Source organism: Coptis chinensis, chromosome 9 (assembly GCF_015680905.1).
Source record: "Coptis chinensis isolate HL-2020 chromosome 9, ASM1568090v1, whole genome shotgun sequence".
NCBI lineage: Eukaryota > Viridiplantae > Streptophyta > Magnoliopsida > Ranunculales > Ranunculaceae > Coptis > Coptis chinensis.
The window spans coordinates 58382999-58404430 of record NC_141464.1 but is presented as its reverse complement, the minus strand read 5'-3'; the positions used below and the strand labels follow the sequence as shown (position 1 = coordinate 58404430).

Sequence of the window (21432 nt, the reverse complement as noted above, 5' to 3'; positions counted from 1 at the left end):
GAAGTGAGCTACGAAAGCGTTTACCAGTTCAGGCCAAGTCTTGATTTTTTGCATTTCAGTATTCATCCACCAAGTAAGGGCTGCACCCCTTAAGAATCCTCTGGAATAGTTGAACCATTAGTTCTGGCCCGATTTCCATCGGTTGTAGATAACTTGCATACATACGAATGCGGGCCTTTGGACAACCGGTTCCCTCATATCGCTCCATCTTTGGAAATTCGAATCCATGTGGTACTCTGATCTGTGGATATGGACACAGATTATCAAGGTCCAAGTCTTCACCTTTCATCTTGGTCATTACTTCTTTCAATTTCTTAATCTCCTCCATTACAGGGTCAACCTGTGGTTGGATTGGGTTTTGCACTTGGTATTGGGGGTTCGTGTAGAATAGTGGTTGTGGAGTTTGTGGAAAATAGGTTGGGGTTGGTAACATGAATGGGTTGGACATCATGGTTGTAGTTGGAATTTGGTTTAGGCTTTGAAAAGTTTGATGAGTGGATGGTTGAGGCATGTAGGTTGGGTTATCCTAAGGAAAAAATTGGGACGGAGTATGGGTTGGCATAGGAACATGCAATTGGGTTGATCTATGTGTAGCATATGGGGTGGGTAATGAGGTTGGTAGAATGGTAGGGTTTAGGACTAACCATGGGGGGTAGTGCGATACCTAGTTATTGTGGTTGACCCAGACTTGGAGTTATTGCAAACTTTGACATCATCTTGAGAAACATCTTTTCCATCGCCTTCCCCATCAATTCCTCTTGACTGGTAGGGGTTGATGATTCACCATAATTATTTGTATGTGGACTTCGGATGTTAGCTGATAAAATTTGTCCCTCAGATGGAGGTGCTAGTGGAGAACTTCCTTGTGGCACATACATCTGTGATGAAGATATAGGTGGCAGCGATAACTCTTGAGAAGAACCATCTGGTAGATTCTCCATTTCAATCAGCGAGTTAATGGCTGCACGAGATAACCTTAACCCTGGTCTTCTATTCCAACTAGCTTTTGGATAATCCTTCTTCTCTCCTATCTTAATTGAAACACCTCAAAAGAAAACGTAAGTCTGACTCTCTAGGGAGGTCCCCAAAGAAAGTCGCCAAAACCTCATGACAAAAAATGTGTACCTAGGTCTATGCAATTGGTTTTAGAGTCGCCACTAACTTTATTAAGGAAAGTTGAGTAAAACCTATGTGAAGGACTAGCCCTTGAAACTAGATGATTATTGGGTTCGGGAGTCAAGGTACGATGTGGGAAGGTGTTAGGCATCCACACTCGCCTGGTAAAAACTAGCCTTACTTCTATTGAGGTGTAAAGTTTTAAGATAGGCGAACGAAGAAAGCTTGAAAAATTAATCTACCAAGTTGGATGATCTTCACTAAATTATTTTAAAACTAATAACTATATGCTATAATAAAACTAAAAAAAATAACCTAATATGCAATGCTAAATGAAATAAAAGAGAAAATAATGATGTCACATTGTTTTAAATGTTGTCTCATACTTGATTGTAGATTGATTGACTGATTGATGATCTTGATTGATTGTTGATGAATGATGATAATAAACTTGATCTTGAATTGACAACTTTGATTTTTGGATTGAAACAGGTGATTTGAGGAAAAAATAACTTTTGGTGAAAAGAAATTTCTACTCAAGATCAACGAGAAGAAAAGAAGGCTAAAATGAAGAACTAGAAAGAAAAAATGAAGAACACTAAATAAAAGAAGGCTATTAGCTCTGAATAACAAGGTCTAGATTGTTAACTCTGAATTCCTAGCTCCAGATTTTTTTTGTGGGTGAATGAGACCCATATTTATAGCTTTTTGGGATGAATTTCAATATGGTAATGAGTTTGATCTAATGGCTGAGTGTTGATGAAGAAAAATCCAATGGCTTGATATCTTTCTGGATGCACCTCCTAAATTTGGCCCTTGATTCAAGAGGTGGAATAAGAGGTGCGATCTTGGCCCTTGGTTTTTGGATCTTTTAGATGGATTAGGGCAAACAAACAAGCCCTACACGTCCTCAATGAGCCCATAATCCAAGGTTTCCAAACATGGCTCCAAAATGGCATATTCTTTAGAATATTCTTGATTTTTGGGATCAAAATCAAATCAAACAAACAAGGAAGGTTCTCTAGGTTTTTGGAGGCTTGAAAATGGGCTAGAAAACCTAATGAAAAGGTCCAACTAGAGCTGAATCCACAGCCCACGAGCACAAGTCCAAAATCAACAAAAAAGCCCATTTTGACCATATTTTCAATGCTGCAAATTTCCTTTGACTGGGTCAAAATTAGGCAAACTCTTCTTCACAAAAATTGTTAATTAATCAATTAGTAAGGTCCATGAACTCTTAAAAATACCCTTGGGTTGACATCTTACTCCAAAAAATCGTTGCATTCAACAGTGTGCACAACGGGCTGAAACGACGGGATAGGGCAAGATTAGGGTTTCTGAAATCTAAAAGGAACCTAGGCAAGGTTGTACTCATTTCGAAGGATTTTTCAGGGGGAATTCAAATATAAAATAATCTCATCCAAACAAAGAGTGGAATAAACGAGATTTGGGCTCCAAATGGTTATAGGGGCATTTTGGTAATTTTCAGCTCAAAACTCAGAAAACAACGAAACTTCAGACACAGCTAAAACATGATGAGGAGAGTCTAAAAATTCTAAAAGAAGATGAAAAAAAAGAAGTTCGATGTAGAAATGAAGACTCTAGAAAGCAAATCACCTTATATAATCAAATTTAATTCAAGGCAAAATCGTGAATGAATTATGCCTGGGGTGCAAAAATGGGGTGCCTACAGTATGGTTTTAATGAATTGAACTTGTTTAAAATTTTGGGTAACTAGAAGTTCAAAATAATTGTTTGTGATATAGTCCAAGTTCCATGGTCATCCATACGGGGCACGCCCACTTGTGTTGTAATGGGATATGAATTCCCCTTTATGACAGGCCTCCTCTTCGCTCCATTCTAGGCAGTTCTCCCATCTCTTTGAGAGCTTCTGGTAGCCCTTTGGCCTTTATTAGAGACAGATCAAATGCCCTCAGACCAAGTACCTCTTTTACAGGTCGAGGAAATGAAGTCTGGGTTTTTCTAATGCAGTCTGTGTGCAACAGGCCCCGACTAATCAAGATGACAGTATTCTTACAGAGGAGGAACTCTACAATTTTTAGGTAGAGTCCAACACATATGCTACTTTAGCGCTTGAAGAGGATGGGATTGAAGATGACATCTCCGAGAATCAAGAGGATCCCTTTGATGATCAGTGTGAGAATACCCCTCTTATCTCTCGACTTACCATGCCTTCTCAGATCACTACTAGAGCACAAATCCAGCGGCAGCAACAAAGTTCAGCTAAGAGAGGTAGAGGAAGGCCTAAGGGCTTGGGAAACAAAAATAAATTGAAAATATGAACATTATGAGGATATGTACATATAATGTTAGAGGACTAAATGATTGGACTAAAGCTAAGGATCTAAATAAATTTAGGATAAAGAATAAACTCTCTTGCTTTTGTTTACTGGAGACCAAAGTTAGAAGGGACAAGTTTTCTATTATTAGCTCTATCTGGCCGTCCCTTTTGGACTTTTGTACATAATTATGCTAGTGCATGCTCGGGCCATATTTGGGTCTCTTGGGACTCTTCTCTGCTGTTAGTGCATAAGATTTTGGAGAGTGATCAATTTATTCATTCTTAAGTTATAGTTTTGGCTACCTCTCAAGTTTTTTATCTCACAAGTGTGTATGCCAGCAATAGAAGATCGGAAAGGATGGTACTATGTCAAGATCTTATTACCCTTCATGGATCCTTTTATGGTCCTTGGTGTGTTGTTAGAGATTTTAATAACTTCCTATTCTCTCATGAAAGGATAAGCTCTGAACTAGTGCACCCTAGAGAAACCACACCATTTGCCAATTGTCTAAGCATTGTAAGTCTTTTTTATCACAGTTCAAGTGGTTGTTTCTATACCTGGACTAACAATGGTGATGGCAGTTTCCGAAAATGGTCTAAGATCGACAGGTGTCTTATAAATCCTTCATGGTCATATCTCTTTCCTTCCTCAGGGGTTGAGTTTCTACCGCAGGGCCTCTCAAATCACACCCTTATGGTGATAACCCTCTCTAATATTAGTAAGTGCAGACCTCCCTTTCAGTTTTGCAACTGCTGGCTTGGCCTTCTTTCCTTTAAGGATACTCTCATCAGTTGCTGGAATATCCCTATCCAAGGCAATCCGCCTTACATGCTCTCCAAGAAACTTAAAAGCTTAAAACAGGCTCTTAAGAGATGGCCCAAGCTCAAAGACTACGATCTTCAAAAAACTCCGGGTGGAGGTTACGAAAGCTAGTCTGGAAGACATCCAGAGACTTTTGCAATCCAGCCCTCTGGATATACATCTGTATAATCTTGAAAGAATAAGGAAAGCTGAACTTTGTAACTTCATGCTCATGGAAGAATATGATCTCCTCCAGAAATCCAACACTGATTGGCTCTCATTTGGTGATAAGTGTACTGCTTTCTTCCATAAGGCTGTCAAAGAAAAGAAGACCAGAAGTAATATTTGGTCGATCTTGGACTCTCAAGGTGTCTTGCAGGAAGGACAAGAGAATGTCGCCAAGGCATTCATCTCCTTCTATAAGGAACTTCTGGGCAAAGTTTCTCTCTCCTCTTGGTCTTTACAGTTCTTAGACCATCTCAACCTACAACATATCTCTCCTCAGTTGGCAGATAGTCTGGTTATGGATATCAATGATCTTGAAATCAAGGAGGCTGTTTTCTCTATGCCGGACAATAAAACCCCGAGCCCAGATGGTTTTAATTCTTTCTTCTTCAAGAAAACATGGGATATTGTGGGTGGCGACTTCACCCGGGCAGTTAAGCATATGTTTGCTCATTCTTTTATTCAGAGAGGTACTAACTCTACCCTTTTATGCCTAATTCCTAAATATACTGCTCCTTCCAAGGTAGAAGAATTTAGACCTATTGCTTGTTGTAATACCATTTATAAATGTGTTGCCAATATACTAACAAGCAGGATGAAGGACTGCATCACTTTTTTGATCTCTGGGGCCCAATCTGCCTTTGTACCAGGCAGGAATATTCAAGATAATCTTATTCTTGCTCATGAGCTACTAAGGGGTTATTCAAGGAAACATGGCACTAGGAATTGTGCGATAAAGATTGATATTAAAAAAGCTTTTGATTCAGTCAACTGGCACTCTATGGAATTGATCTTGCAATGATTTGGGTTTCCACCGCTCTTTATTGACTGGCTCAAAATGTGCTTTTGCTCTCCTTCTTATTCCATCATGATTAATGGAACAGCTGAAGGCTACTTTGAAGGAGAAAAAGGGCTGAGGCAGGGTGATCCGGTCTCCCCGTACCTCTTTGTTCTAGTGATGGAAATTCTCTCTGGACTTTTACAGCATGCTCTTTCCACAGGGCAGATTAAACCTCATTCCAAATGCAAGAAATTGGGTATCTCTTATTTGTTTTTTGCGGATGATGCACTCCTTTTTTACAAAGGAGATATGTCTTATATTCTGGCTATTAAAGATATTCTTTTGAAATTCTCCCAAGCAACATGTCTTAATATCAACCCTGCCAAATCGACTCTTCTAGCCGGGTGTATGTCCAAGGAAGCAGGTTTGGATCTAGCCAATGCTATGGGGATTTCTCTCATTACTCCACATATTGTCTATCTTGGTCTTCCTCTCACCTCATCAAGGCTTGGTATAAAGGACTGTCTTCCCTTGGTGGAAAAATTGACATCTAGAATCTCTAATTGGAAGAATATAAGTTTGTCAAGAGCAGGAAGAATAGAACTCATTCAGTCAGTGCTATCCTCCTTCCAGGTATACTGGTCTAAAACCTTTGTGCTCCCAAAAAAGGTTCTAGATAAGGTTTCTAAGATATGCAATCGTTTTCTATGGTCTGGGCCTAACATGACATCCAAAATGCACCATGCAAGTCATGAAACCTTGAGGTTTGCGAAAGAACAAGGAGGACTAGGCATGACAGATGTTAGAACTTGGAACAGGGCTGCTTATTGTGAACTGGTATATAGAATTGCTAGCAGATAGGATTCACTATGGGTGGATTGGACATGGAGCCAACATATTAAGAAGCACCACTTCTGGACTATGAAGATCCCTTCGAGTTGCTCTTGGGTATAGAGGGGGATACTCAAACAGAGAAGCACAGCACGAAGGCACATCAAGTATGTCATTGCTAAAGGTTCTGAGACTCTTTTCTGGCACGATCCCTGGTGTTCTATCTCTCCCTTTTGGGAATTTCCTGAAGCTATATCCTTTTTTACCCTCCAAGATGATGCTAAGGTCAGTGATATTCTAGAGCATGGAGTTTGGTCATCTTTAATTACCACCCTTCCGGAGGGTAACATCAAGAAATCTATTATGGCTACAGAAGTGAATAGCTATCTAGATAAAGATGAGGTGGTCTGGACTCCTAGTAGTTCAGGTTGTTTTTCGGTGAAGTTAGCTTATGCTTCCTTCAAGAGAGTTCGTGCTAAGGTCATATGGTACAGAGTTGTATGGGGTAAGTTGTCCATTCCTAAACACTCTTTTACGCTATGGCAACTTCTTGCTAACTGTCTACCCACTCAAGATAGATTGATCCAGAAGAAAGTCTTGCAACATTCTCTGTGTAGCTTTTGCAACTCTTCTGCAGAACACTCCAAACATCTCTTCTTTGACTGTCAGTACTCGAAAAAAGTCTAGGAATTGGTCAAAAGCAACATTGGTCTACCCAGTAATGTAAAGAGCTCTTCAGAAGAATGGTTCAACATCTTTCGTATTTGTAGGCATTCTTCTACAGCGGTGGAGATATACAAAGCTTTTGTTGGAGCCACGGTGCACGAGCTTTGGTGCGAAAGAAATAGAAGGAAGAAAAAGAACCTGAAGCTCACGGAACAACAGCTCAGTTTCAAGATTATGTCTTACATGAAGTTTTATCTTCACTGAAATATGTTTGAAGTGGATGACTCACCAGCGAATCGAGTACTGGCTGCTAAACTGGGACTTGATCTTAGTTACACGGTGCATGAGAAAATCGGTTGCACTTGGAGAGGCCCAGAGGAAGATTACCACATGCTTAATACCGATGGATCAGTCCAGCAAGTTGGGAATGGCTTTGGAGGGATTATTAGAGACTCACAGGGGAACATCCTTTTGGGGTTTGCGGGAAGCTCCTCAAAACCTTCGGTCATCTACCAGGAACTTATGACTATAGCTGTGGGCCTTAAGCAAGCCCATTTACTAAGCATAGCAAAATTGGAGATAAACTCTGACTCCTTAGGCGCTATCAACATCATAAATGGCGAGGTTCGTGGGCCATGATACTGCGCCAATTTAGTGGCCCAGATAAAATTCCTTAAAAGTTCTTTTGGGGATTGTATTTTTAAGCATGTGTATAGAGAGGATAATCAGGAAGCTGATTACCTTTCGAAGTTCTATAGATCATCCACTGATCAGGTGGTTTCTTTTTCCCCTCCTCTAGATTTTAAGTTATACTCTTTTGTAGAAGAGGACAGGAAAGGAACTATGTACTTCAGAGATTATCTTAATACAGGTTAAGGTCGGCCATAACCTTTAATCTTTAAAATAAAAATAAATACAAGGTTTTACTATTTGATCCTATCAACACTCAGACATGTGTTTCTTTTTAGAAATGAACCAATGCTAAAAAATATGTTTATATTGTAGTTGTATAATTAGTTATTGAAAATGATTGTGATTTCTTTCAGGTTGTTGGCTATTGGTATGGTTTTAATTAATTGAACTTGTTTAAAATTTCAGGTAGCTTGAAGTTCAAAACAATTGTTTGTGATACTTTAAAGATTTTTGTTACAATAGAAGTTGCGTGCTAGGTAGAGCAGGAATGAGTTATGCATGCGTTATAAGAATGCTAACTTGAAGGATGGATATCATTATGATACTTCTCTCAGATATGGTGTCTTTCACCTTGTCAAAGAAACTATGTGTTGAGAAGCAACTTCTTCATTGGGCATGTGCAATCTTAAGTTGTTTGTAATTAATAGCTAGCTTGTTAGATGTTGATTTGTCTCGATGATTAAAATTGAAATGCGACACTTGTTTTTTTTAAAGAAATTGAAATGTTTATCGGAATATGATTTTATGTGCTGAAAGGTGATCAGAAAAACATATTATGTGCAAATGTGCATAAAATGCAATTGATTTTTTTTGAAAAATTTGAAAACTTGACATCACTTAAAAAGTGATGTAAATAGATATTTTACATCAATTTTGAAGTGATATCATAAAGGTTTTGTATGACATCACTTTTATAGTGACATAAAATATATTTGACATCATTTAAAAAGTGATGTGGAACCCCTATAACATCACTTCCTGTTATCACTTAAAAAGTGATGTCAAAAAGTCATACTTTTCAGGTCGCCACCATTTACATCACTTCTGAAAGTGATTTGGTATAGTTTTGACATCACTTATCAAGTGACTTAAAATGTCATTTGTGTTGTAGTGCCAATTTATGATAATAGAAGGATCAACGGCAGATGTGCATGGTAGCAAGACAATAAATGGAATGGGGAGCATTGTATCAGGGCTGCGGATACCGAAATCCTTGTAGGAGAGGGTGCACGTGAGGCAGGGGGTCAATGGATTAAGGTCATGGGTTAAGGGCTAGATGAGCCTGATGTCAGATAAACAATGAACAGACATGGTACAGGATAAGTCCGCGGACCCTTAGGTACACTGCGGAAACCCTACACGTGGCGACAGAGAAAGCGAGAGATAGTGGGACAGATGGACGGTCAAGATGGAGGGAGAAGGGGTATAAAAAGAACAGTAGAGGAGAGAGAAAAAAAGGGGAGGAAAAAGAAAAAAAGACCTAGAGAGAAGTAGGGGAGAAAGGGATACAACAACGTACAAACATTCAAGATTTCAAGCAAGGGGTGACTTTTGGAGTAGCTGGAGCTACTGGGATTGATGTTCCGGTCTTGAACAACATAGGACTTAAGGCCACTTCATCAAATCACTCTCTACGAGTTCAAATTGGGTGGTTCAAAGATCTTTTGCCTGCTTTTTGCGGACCACTTTCAAGTAAGTGATTGATTACTTCAATCAATTCAATGGCAAGTTGCTAGAGTTAGCTACTGAATTCATTTATATATCTTGTTGTATGTGGTAGTCTCCTGACCAAGTATACACAGTTAAAACTTTGGAAAGTTTTTTTTTTTAAAATGGTTATGGGGTTAATACTTGGTTGTGATCATATCGTTGCCTATATATAGGTCTGGCTACCTTGACATCTTATTTTGACACCTTACCTTGACATTCAAAACCTAAAAATAAACTTGCACATTAAACTAAGGGCTGATTTTTGGTAGAGAAGATCTTCCTACCATGGATAGAATCTTCACCAAAACTCGTCTCAATTAGATATGTCTAACTTTATTAAAAAGAGTGCTAAAATTGTGGATCGTTAGATAAATATTGAACTTAAACACCACTTTTGACAAGGTTAGACATGTTCAAATGTCTTGATATTTTGTGGAGATGATCTCTATTGTATGAAGAACTTACTCTTAGAAAATTAGCTCTTAGTTAATTGTGTAAGTTTTGGAAGTCAAAATAAGGTCTCAGAATAAGATGTCGATCAAGGTAGCTAGTCTGACCCGGCCTATATATATATATATATATATATATATATATATATATATATATATATATATATATATATAGTAAGGCTCTTAACGGACTAGTCCGTTAACGGACATGTTCGTGGGGCAGTTTATATATTGTCTTGCACATCTTATATAATGTCTTGAACAACTTTTTAATTTATGCTTATTAACTTTTTAATTTACGCTGATATATAACACTATATAGGATGTGCAAGACACTATATAAGTTGCTCAAGACACTATGTAACATGTCCGTAGAAAGCGGATGTCCATTTAAGAGCTTGACTATATATATAATCGTGTATAGATTGTCGAAAACATGTTGAGAAGTGCTTTATTCATTGTTGGAGAGATTAGGGGAATGACTATGGAGATGGACTCGAACGGAAGAAGCTTACAAGAGGTTCGACGTATGTGCCTAGAGTTATTGAATCGATCTCTTCTGCAATCCAATTAAGTTTCTATCGATAGATATGATATATGCTTCTTTAATACTACTTAGAGGTTTGAACTCTCTAAATTGATGCAAAAGCACTCAAGGTTCCTTACTCACGATCTTCGTTTCAGTAGAGTTTGAATAAGGATTAACTAACCTAAAGTTTAGAACAACTACAAATTTGATGTTACAATTAAAGGAACTAAGGAGTAAGGTTATAATATTAAAGCTAGGATTTCCTTCCTACACAAACATTAAGAAAGACATTAAAGTTTGAAAACATGCACTTAATACCAAAATAGAGATTTGAAAGAAAAGGTGGAGAGTTAATCCTCCTCATGTGAAACTATCATTAGATGTTGATTTGAAAAAGGTTATTTGATCCTTCCTAGACTCATAGACAAGCCCCTAATGGAAGAAAAAGATTTGATCCCTAGCATGTATGGCTCACTTAAGAGCTCACACATGCTAGCAAGTGGAACTAAGCAATGACTTATCTCTAAGCTCATTGCTTTGATTCCTAACTAGACACTACACCAACTATCATTTTGGGATAGGGTGTAGAGCTAGTTGTTCTTCCTAACAACCTACTAAACCAACAAAAATTGATTTACCCTCACATGAGTTGGATTAACTCCCCAAAAGGAAGTTAGCTCATGATCCTTGGGACAAGGATTTATAAACTAAAAAACACAAAAGAGAGAGAGAGAGAGAGGGGAAAGCTAAACAATCAAACTCACTTCTATTTATTTTCTAGAAGAAAACAAGTGTTTCCTCCATTAAAACTATTACAAGCTTTCTAATAAAAACTAAAAACTAACTTATGATTTTTTTTCACTAAGGAACTAAAATAATGCAATGTAAGGAAAATAAGTCAAGGGAGTAAATGGAGTGTCCCCCACCCTTGTCTAATTTCTTCTCCATTTGAGAGAAATCTCATTTCCTCCCACGTGAATCATCAAACCACATTAATTCATTTTTATCCACCACATTTAAACAAAGTGACACCTTGCCTTTTTTCTCACTATTAACACCTAATCTAATTTATTACATGCAAGATGTCAACTTTGCACCAATAATTTGTTATTTTTGTCTTGACATGCTCCATGATTGATGACTCATCCAATCTTGTGGCCCCGCATAGTGGGCCCATGTGCAATCCAGTGGCGGTCCAAGATTTTGGGGCGCTTTACAACTTCCGCCTATCGTAGAGTTCAATCATGCGATTGTCCGAAAGCAGCTCTCTTGTCGCATTCGAGTCCCCGGTTCGAGAGGTAGGAGCTTTGGAAGTTTGATGCTTCCGTGCGGATTTGGGAGAATTCATATATACCGTTCCTCGTGTTTTTATTGCGCAGTTTAACCAATATTTCCATGTTTACCGCAAATACCGCAAAAGTATGAAAACATATTTATTTCATGATTATTAAACACATAATTAACCAAATTTATATGTCTCAATGGGGTTTCATAATACACTTTTTGGGTGCTTATCACACTACCCCAAAACAAAGACTTTGCTTGTCCTCGCAAGCAAAGAAGAGACATTAAAATAGATAAGTGGCCAAAATGTGTAGTCCTAAACTAATTCTCATTTTAGCAGAGTCGCGGTTGCATTGACCATATGCAACAAGGCCTTTAAACCACTAGGAATTCCCTAGTAGACGAGTTATAGCCTCGTGAGAGTTTTCCGAAAAAGATACTCACAAACTTCATTTATACTTCTGGCGACTTCGATGTGAAACTTCGTTTCCTAAATTAATCTCGATATCCATACATCTCCTTAGCGGGGAACGAGGATTGATTTCTTTGAAACTCAAGTTAATATGTATTCAATAATTAAAACATCTACATATGATTATTCATGCAGTGAACTTTTCATTGAAATATACTAGCGAGGGTTGTTTTGATCCTTTGGAGAGCTTACCTAAATGGGTTCTCACGGTGTATGTGTCAAATACAATTCCACTCAAAATTTTACCACTTTCGGGTTTTGTTAACTCCAAATGCGGTGGGCACACGTTTCCTCACATCTCAATGACAGTCAGAGGAGCCGATGTCGATCAATCACGTCTACTACTTATTATCACACCACCCTACTGATAACTGTAAAATGAATAGTTTACCTACGAAATGAACTACGAATCCAAAACGTAAGTAAACTAAACTTATAAAACTTTTACGTGTCAATTATCAAAGCTTCTACTCTCAATGCGAATTGCACTAAATGGAGTACGAAGTTCGTTCCACTCCTAGTTCCCTAGCATGGATTGTTTTCTAAGTCTAACTAGTCACTCTTAAGTCAATGAGAGCTTTACGAAATATTATACTACGATACTTACTTAAGATGATTACTAGAAATTAACTACAAATGCTATGGAAATACTATTGTTTGACTCTAGATAAAGGAATTATAGGGGAATCGAATCCACCTCGAATCCAACTTAATGACCTAGTACAGATTGTGGTATCTCGATTCTTACGTTTTCACGGCAAGAATTCCGAGTCTAATCCCTAGTGTTCATGGCATTTCTACCAAGTACTAACTAGCATGTGAGGTCGCCCACCCATTCTCATGGCGAAACGCGACCTTCTAGAGTGGAATAGATGCTACAACGTTTCTATACTAAACAACTAAGGTTTCATCAAGGCTTCATCAACCCCTCTAATGGAGGTTTAGCCTTGAGTCATCAATCTAACATTTACCATTGAATCTAAACTAAACATAATGTGAGAAATTGAGACTTACTTAATTTAGCAATAATGAATCTAATTTAATGGCTGGAATAAAACAATGACAAGAATTGAATTTAGATCTAAAATGGAAATGACAAATTCGAACTTGATAAAAAATACTACTTTATTTATCTAATCTATCAAGAACAATGATTCAAGGATTTAATCTAAAACAAGAATTTAAATGGAACTAAAACTTAATTTAATTAATAAAACTAGATCTAGAATTCTATATCTTAATTTAGGTCTAACTAGCTACCATTAACAAAGAGCTAAGCTTTTGTTTTTATACATCCAGATCCAAAATTCGTGCATGGGCTTGGAGCCATGGGTTGGGCCAGAGAATCAGGCCCAAAACCCTATTCTTTCAGTCCAAAAAGGCCTCTTCAGCTGCAGTTGGCTTCCACAGACTTTTCGTCCACTTCTGCTCCTCTGATTGGGTCAAAGCTTGGACCATTGCAAAGCTCTTTCCGAGCCGGTCGTTTTGACATAAGGTAGGCCTCAATCCGAGGTCCGAGTCCAAAGATATGGCATTCGAAGTTCTCACGACTTTTGCTCCTTTATCTCGCTTAAGTGGCACATTTCTGCACATAATGGACTTTGAAGCCTGAAATGCATAAAACACGTAATCGGTATTAACTCTTACTTATTATTCACATAATTAGTCTAACAAAGTATGATTATTAAGGGGTTAAAACTACAGTTTTGGGCTCTTATCAAACCACCCCCAAACAAACATTTTGCTTTGTCCTCAAGCAAAGATGAGAAATTAGAATAAGTGACCAAAATGGAGTTCTACCTAATCTCGTTTATTTGAGTGCGATTGCATTGACCATATGCAACAAGGCCTTAAACCACTAGGAATTCCCTAGTGGATCGAGTTATAGCCTCGTGAGAGTTTTTTTCCAAATGAAAGGTACTCACAAACTTCATCTATACTACAAATCTACTAAGAAATAAACTATTGTTTTTCTCCTTCATGCTCAACTATCTATACATCTCTATAGCAATTACATAAGAATAACAGTAAAAACCCTAAGTTAATATATGCATAATAATCAATCATCTACAATAAACATATAACAATGAGTAATACTATGAAATGTTTAGCGGTTTGTTTTACGAAAACTTCGGAATAAGCGTCCTTAGTAGGGTCCTCACATAAATGTCAAGACAAAACCACTCTGATTTTTCCACTCAAGTTTAAGCTACTCCGGTGTGCGATGGGCACACTTTATCTTACAATCTCAATGACAACAAGGAAGCGGGTCGATCAAACACATCTGCCACTTACTATCACACTAACCTATTCCTAATTGAGCTAGAGGTCTTTATTAGGTGTTCATGGGATTAGGAGATGGTTTAAGAAGGAAGGAAATGGATATTCTAGAGAACAAGTCCGAGATAATAGAGTCTTCATATTATGTAACTAGAGAAAACCTTGTTATTTACTTTTTGCTTCTACACTTTGTTTCCATCCTTAGCCATATTTTTTTCTTTTTCTTTGGCCTTTGACTCCCTTTTATTCTATTTTTTTGGAGTTTTTATTTATTTCTATTTTTTTTTTTTTTTTTTTTTTTTTTTTTTTTTCTTTTCTTTTGGATGGAAACTTCTTTTCTTTATTTTCTGAAGCAACTAACTAATTTTTTGTTTACCGCGGGTTTTCTCTTCTTCTTTCTTCCTCATTCTATTCTCGACCGATTCTAAATTGGGTAGGTTGATTTTTTATTTTTGTTTTGTTTTTGTAACAGGGGTAAAGGAATTGTGGTTTATGGAAGGCTAAAGAAGGGGCTCGAGTGGCGACTAAGCGGAAAGTAATTCATAGGTTTGAATTTCTGGCTATATCGATCCAAAGAGCGCCCTAAATTCTCACTTAGGATATGGTTTAGTGATCAAGCAAGTGGGCGTGTGATTTCTCTATCCGGATTTTACTTCTCCCTTGTGTCATTTCTCACATGTTTTCGGCTCATATAAAGGCTTTAGGCTATATTCTCACGGATTTGTAGAATAAGTACTCTAGCCTAGATTTGAAACTTCTCGCTAACAATCATAGATACTCATGTAATAAATTTATAGATAGATGCAAAGATTATTACCTACATATTAACCTAAGTTTCTAACAATTATTACGATGCAACAGCGGCTCTCATTGAGACTTCTAGATTGTTAAAAGCATGGAGAAAGGAAACAATACCAATATTCCTAAGTGTTTAGCATACTTATTTATTTTATATTTTTGAATTTTTGAAATTTTAACTAGAAAACAAGTGCACATTATACATATCTATATCCTAACGGATGTCTTAATTACACATGTTTCTATGCCCCCCCCCACAAAAAGCATGCTTTGTCCTCAAAGCGTTTAAATAAAGAGGGTAGGAAAAATACCATTGAAACGCTGGAAATTCGAAACATCGCAAAAACAATGTTAGAGCGTACTAATATAGGAAATAAAAACTGACGCAACACTATAAGAGTTCCACCCATTATGGGGTTAGCAATTAAATTGCTTGGGACATAGCGGATACTAACTTAACTAAAACTTACCTTACCCCAGCATTTACTCGCCATCCTCCTCTTCTATATGAGGTTCTTTTCGCATCCGGAAGATGTCGCCATCCTAATTGCAAGATCCGGCTCGAAACGATGCTCCATAGGTATAAGTTCCCATCAAGTCTTCAAAAGGCTGTTCGGGAATGACTATAGGTGGTGTCATCTCAACACTACTTTGTAGAATAGCTGCGAAAACCTGGAAGAACCTCGAGAAAATCTAAAATTTTCGTGTTTAACGGAGAGAGCGCTGGTTCGCTCTATCTTAGAATGCGGCTCAATTAAATTTTCGATTTCCGATGTTTTGAGCTGCGTCGCGCTCTACTTGAAGCGAAGCGGCTCTAGTGATTTTTCAGTTCTGATAAAGTAGAAGTAGTCGCTCGGCTTGGCCGCCTTGGCGGCTTCGTGGAGTCTTGAGAAATTGAGTTTCTAAGAAAAACAAGAAAAACAAGAAAAAGGGCTGGAGTGAAAAGTGAAAGATGATTGTGGGGTGTAGTGTGGGTTGTGAGTGTAGTATGATGGAAGTTTAAATAGGTTACGGGTTTCCAAAGCGAATGCGGCAAGTTGCCAAATTGTTTTAAGGCCATTTCGAAAATAGGAAACCGCCAAACCCAAAACGGAACTAACCATGTCTTTGATTTCCTAACAACCCCGGTATCTTTTAAACTTGGTTTAGAATAGTAACTTCTAAACTCTCCTACATATCATGCTACCGCTACAAAAATCATAGATATGCGGTATCGGCTAATTTTCAACTTTACTCCAAGACAACTATCACGAAGATAATCAAAATAAATTATATTAAAATAATATGAAATCCAAGCAATCTAAAACAAACAACTTAATACTCAAATCTAACTCTGAAAATAAATTCCACTAACAAAACAATAAAAACAATGTAATTAAAGGACCTGGTGATGGTGCACACCTAAGCGTGAAGAAGATGGTCCCCGAGATGGAGACTGTGGTGTCGAATGGCTTGAGCCATCTGGCTCTTGGCGGCGGCGACGGCTCATGCCTCTCGGACTTCGGTGAGAGCAGGACTCATCCACGAAGTGGCATGCGTCGTAGCATCTCTATCTGAACAAATCGTGCTTCCATCTCGATCTTGAGTCACGGCATCTTGGGCTTGGTGGTTATTGTGGATAACCTCCATGTTAGACAAGATATCATCGACCGCTTTTACGAGCATTTCAACCGTTCGTCGAAGGTCCGTTTGCTTATTTCGAGTACAATCTGTCTATGTCTAATATCTTCCGCGGATCGATAACCGCGCCATGAAAACCGATCTGCAGCATTATCATTCGTTCTAAATTAGAAGTATGACTATCAAAATTATCGTCAACCAACCATGTCATATCTTCCTTTTCATCATCCGACTCAACTTCGTCTCTGCGGACAACGGCCAAGTCTTTTGAATGCATTCCTTATAAATACTTTTCGCATTAGAGGGCAATTTGATCTTAATAGGAACAGATCTAGCGGCGGCTCTAAATGAGAGCATAATCTTAGTGATCAATACGGGAAGAGGCTAGGCTCTTTCCACTCCTCAATCACATTCAAAATTAAATCAAGGATGCAGAAATTATACTCCTTCGTTTGCAAATTCGAGAACGTCGCGGATTTTGAAGTCCCATGTCGCCGACTTTGTCTTTCCCGGGGCGTTCTTACCAATCCAGCGGCGGCCCCGGTTGATTAGTTCTCGAGGTCGTCTGGCGAACGCGATGATGAGATATCGTATTGTATTCACCCTCTATGACCGTATCTTTCATCAAAGCGAGGAGGCTGCGGTATTCTTGGATTCTGAATGGTGCATTATCTAGGTTGGTTCTGAGGGGTGATTCCTAATAGCTCGACCAACAAGCGTCACCGTAACTTCCTCCGCGTTCTGCTATCCTAATGAAAATCCTATTTCCACTTCTTCGTTTCTTATAAAACTGTTCCACCAAATCATAGTGGTAGGAATCCTCCTCATCGAATACCACAATCCGTTCAATTTAAGCTTAAAACATCTCGCGTCATAAAATGGCGCTGGCTATCGGAAGCAAACGCGTTTTCCGCAGAATTCTCATCGTTAAGCCATTGAAGTTATTTACTGATTTGGGGTTTGTAGATGGTGGTGGATCGCGAGTTTGATGAAAACTAACCAAACCAACGATGGTGGTTATGGTAGGTTCGGGCGGGTTCAAACTTCGAATTGGTTGGTGGTTTTAGATGGTGGGATCGGTTGGAGATTGTGGAAGATTGGTGTTGAGTTTCTATTATGGGCGTGGGTGGTGTTTCTATTTGGATATATTCTATTATTTATTATTATTATTATTTTTTTAATTTTTAGGTTGGTAGGGTTTGGATTTAATTTTGTTTCAAAGCGGTTTGAGAAGATGAAGGTCGCGACTTGGTTTTGGAAAGGGGCTGCGCCATTATAAAGCGAAAGTCGCTCTTTTGGATTTTGGACTTACAGAGTTTGGCGAATCGGCTTCTCTGATTAAGCTGTAGCCGCCAAGTGGCCGAGTCGCCCAAGCCCAATTCGTATTTTTCGACTTTTGTCGATTTTTAAGCGCAATTTCAAACTAGATTTCCAGCGTCGTTATCGGTCCGATTCTTGCGAATGAGATATGGAAATGATCGGAGAGAATTTCCAATCAATGATCCATAAAACACTTTCGATTCCAACCCGGGGTGGCCAGATAAGATAGTGGAAAACGCCTCGTAGTGCGTGCATGGCGTAAGTTATCGCGAGCGAATGAACACTAAATTTGGTAACGTCAACCCAAATGAACTATACTAATGGACCTAAACAACATAACTAGAAAGTTCGAGCAATCCGGATGGAAAGACTGATTTCCCACCCCAAACAAATTTTTAACCACAAAATTTGTTTTTTACACAACGTCAATCGTTTAAAGTCGATTCCCAAGACTTGTTGGATTGCTATGTCTATGATTTTTATGAATTTTAATTTATTTTTATTTGTTTACTATAAGAAACCACGAAAAACAATAAATACATAATTCACTCCATAGAGGAACATGACTCAAAAATCGAGAAAAACATCACGAAAGTGGAAAAACGTGAATTATGTGAACTGTGGACTTAGGATCCGGTACTTCAGCCACACACTCCATAAGGAGGGCCGGTTACCTGAATGGTGTACTTATCGGTATGTGGAAATGAAAGTAAGTACACCAAATGACAAGGTCGATCCTCATAGGCGGTCCTCCCGTAAAAGGACTTCCTCCACATCGGGGGACAAAAGTTCGTGAAAATGTTTTAACCGTTGACCATTAACTTGAAAGGTACTGTTGTCATTGGGATTTTACCAAGGTAATTGCCCCGTAAGGGGTGACTTCGAACCACGAAAAAGGGCGGACCAACGGGTTTTTAGTTTCCACAGGAAAATATGTAGACGGAGTTGTAAAGCAAAACCTTTTGTCCCACCACAAACTCTTTCTGCGGGATATGCTTATCATGAACCGCGTTTCATGTTAGCTTTATAATCCTTCGCGAGATCGTAAAGAGTCGCCACGGATTTCTTCAAGCTCATTTAATTGTAACTTCGTTTGACACCCGCCATCATCGATATTGAAGTTAAGGCTTTTATAGCCCACGAGCCCACGAGTGCTGCTCTAATTCAACGAACCAAATGACATGGTTTCCCAAATACAAGTCTAAAGGGAGACATACCTATAGGAGTTTTGAAAGCAGTTCTATATGCCCATAAGGCATCCGATAGGCAGCTTGACCCATCTTTCCTATCGGGGTTTACTTGTTGTTTCCAAAATCTTTTGATTTCCTATTAGAAACTTCTACTTGTCCGCTAGTTTGTGGATGATAAGGAGTTGCTATTTTTGTGTGTAACTCCGTACTTTTTTAACTAGGGATGCAACAACTCATTTGCAAAAATCGTTCCACCATCACTAATGATGGCTTTAGGAATGCCAAACCCGACAGAAAATGTATTCTTTAATAAAAATACCACGGTCTTATGGTCATTGCTCACGACAAGCTAGGGCCTCTATCCATTTAGACACGTAGTCCACGGCAACTAGGATATAAATATAACCGTGGAAATAGGGAAGGGCCCATGAAATCAATACCCCAAACATCGAAAATTTCTACTATCAAGATTGGATTTAAAGGCATCATATTACGCCCGGATTAAGCCCAAGTTGTTGGCTTAATCGAATACACGTCTTGCAATGCACTTGGCATCCTTAAAAGGGTAGGCCAATAAAATCCATTATTGAAGAACTTTAGCGGCTGTTTTCATTCCATTTAAAGTGGCCACCACACTCTTTGTCATGGCAGAACGATAGGACTTCATTATATTCCCACTGGGAATGCAACGGCCGAATAATCGATCCGCACAATACTTAAAAGGTAGGGCTCATCCCAATAGTATAACTTGACTCGGCCAAGAATTTCTTACGCTTCATTTCTTGACCAATTATGAGGCATAACATCAGCCGCTAAATAATTTACGATGTCCGCATACCATGGTGATGAAAAAATAGCATCTGGATGTTCATCGGGGAAAAGAGTCGGTATGGACTCGGAATCACTACTATCGTCATTTGTAAGTCTAGATAAGTGGGTCGGCAACTACGTTTTTCGACCCTCTTTTTGTCCTTTATTTCTAATGTGAACTCTTGCGGAGAAGAATCCATCGATTAATCTGCTTAGCATCCTTCTTTGCAAGAAGGTACCTAAAGAATCAGCATGGTCCGTGTAAACTAAAGTTTTAGAACCAACCAAATAAGGACGAAATTTATCTAAAGCATAAATGACAGCTAAGAATTCTTTTTTGTTAGTTGTATAATTCCGTTGAGCATCGTTTAAAGTTTTACTAGCATAATAAATAACAGTGGACTTACTATCTAGTTTCTGTCCTAAGACTGACACCAACTGCATAGTCACTAGCATCACACACGAGTTCGAATGGTTTAGACCAATCGGGAGGAGGTCAGTATAATAGGTGCAGATGGTTAGGAAACTTTTAAGGTTTCAAAAGCCTGTTTACGCTTAAAATTAAAATCAAAGATGGCATCTTTCAAAAGGAGGTTAGTTAAAGGCCTAGCTATTTTGAAAAATCCTTGATGAAACGCCTATAAAACCACTGCATGGCCTAGAAAGGCTCTAATCTCCACGGACAAATCCGTGTTTTAGGTAGGGGTAAAATTATCTTATCTAGTTTGGCTTTATCTACTTCGATGCCATCACTAGATACAATATGACCTAATACTATGCCCTTTTTGACCATGAAATGACACTTTTCCCAATTTAAAAGCGAGGCTTTTTCTTCACACCGTGTCAAAACCTTAGACAAAGTTAGACAAACGATGCGTGAAGGAGTCTCCATAGATAGAAAAATCATCCATGAAAACTTCCATAAAAGCGCTTCTACCATGTCACTAAATATATGAAGCATACACATTTGGAAGGTTCGGGAGCATTACAAAGGCCAAAAGGCATTCGCTTAGGCATATGTTCCGAAGGGACATGTGAAAGTTAATCTTTTTCTTGGTCATCAATATCAATAATAATCTGAAAATAGCGGAGTAGCCATCCAGAAACAATAAAAGGCATGACCCGCTTTAGACATTCTAGCATCTGATCTATAAATGGTAAGGGAAAGTGATCCTTTCGTGTCATAGCATTTAAACATCTGTAATCAATACAGATTCTCCATTTCATAGGACCTTGAGTGACAACATAGTCACCCTTCCCGTTACGTACCATGGTAATTCCCGACTTCTTAGGAACTACATGAATGGGACTTACCTATTCGCTATCGGAGATTGGGTATATAATACCCGCATCCAGTAATCGCAACACTTCTTCCCTAACCACCTCTTTCATGGCGGGGTTCAAAAGCGACCGAGGTTCATGAGAAGTCTTCGCGTTATCCTCAAATGTATACGATGAGTGCATACATTAGGGTTGATGCCCTTAATGTCGACTAAGGACCAACCAATCGCGGACCGATGTTCCCTAATCACCCTTATTAAAGATGTCTCTTCA

General features: G+C 38.5%; 1 protein-coding gene across 1 annotated transcript; it reads left to right on the top strand.

The window, feature by feature from the left end:
* The first annotated feature begins 5313 nt into the window (after positions 1-5313).
* On the top strand, positions 5314-7892 carry LOC147476957 (uncharacterized). Its single transcript, XM_086585878.1, has 5 exons — positions 5314-6063; positions 6181-6562; positions 7001-7347; positions 7429-7594; positions 7822-7892. The coding sequence occupies exons 1-5, from the start codon at positions 5314-5316 to the stop codon at positions 7890-7892; spliced, it is 1716 nt and encodes a 571-aa protein (XP_086442004.1).
* Positions 7893-21432: the final 13540 nt, after the last annotated feature.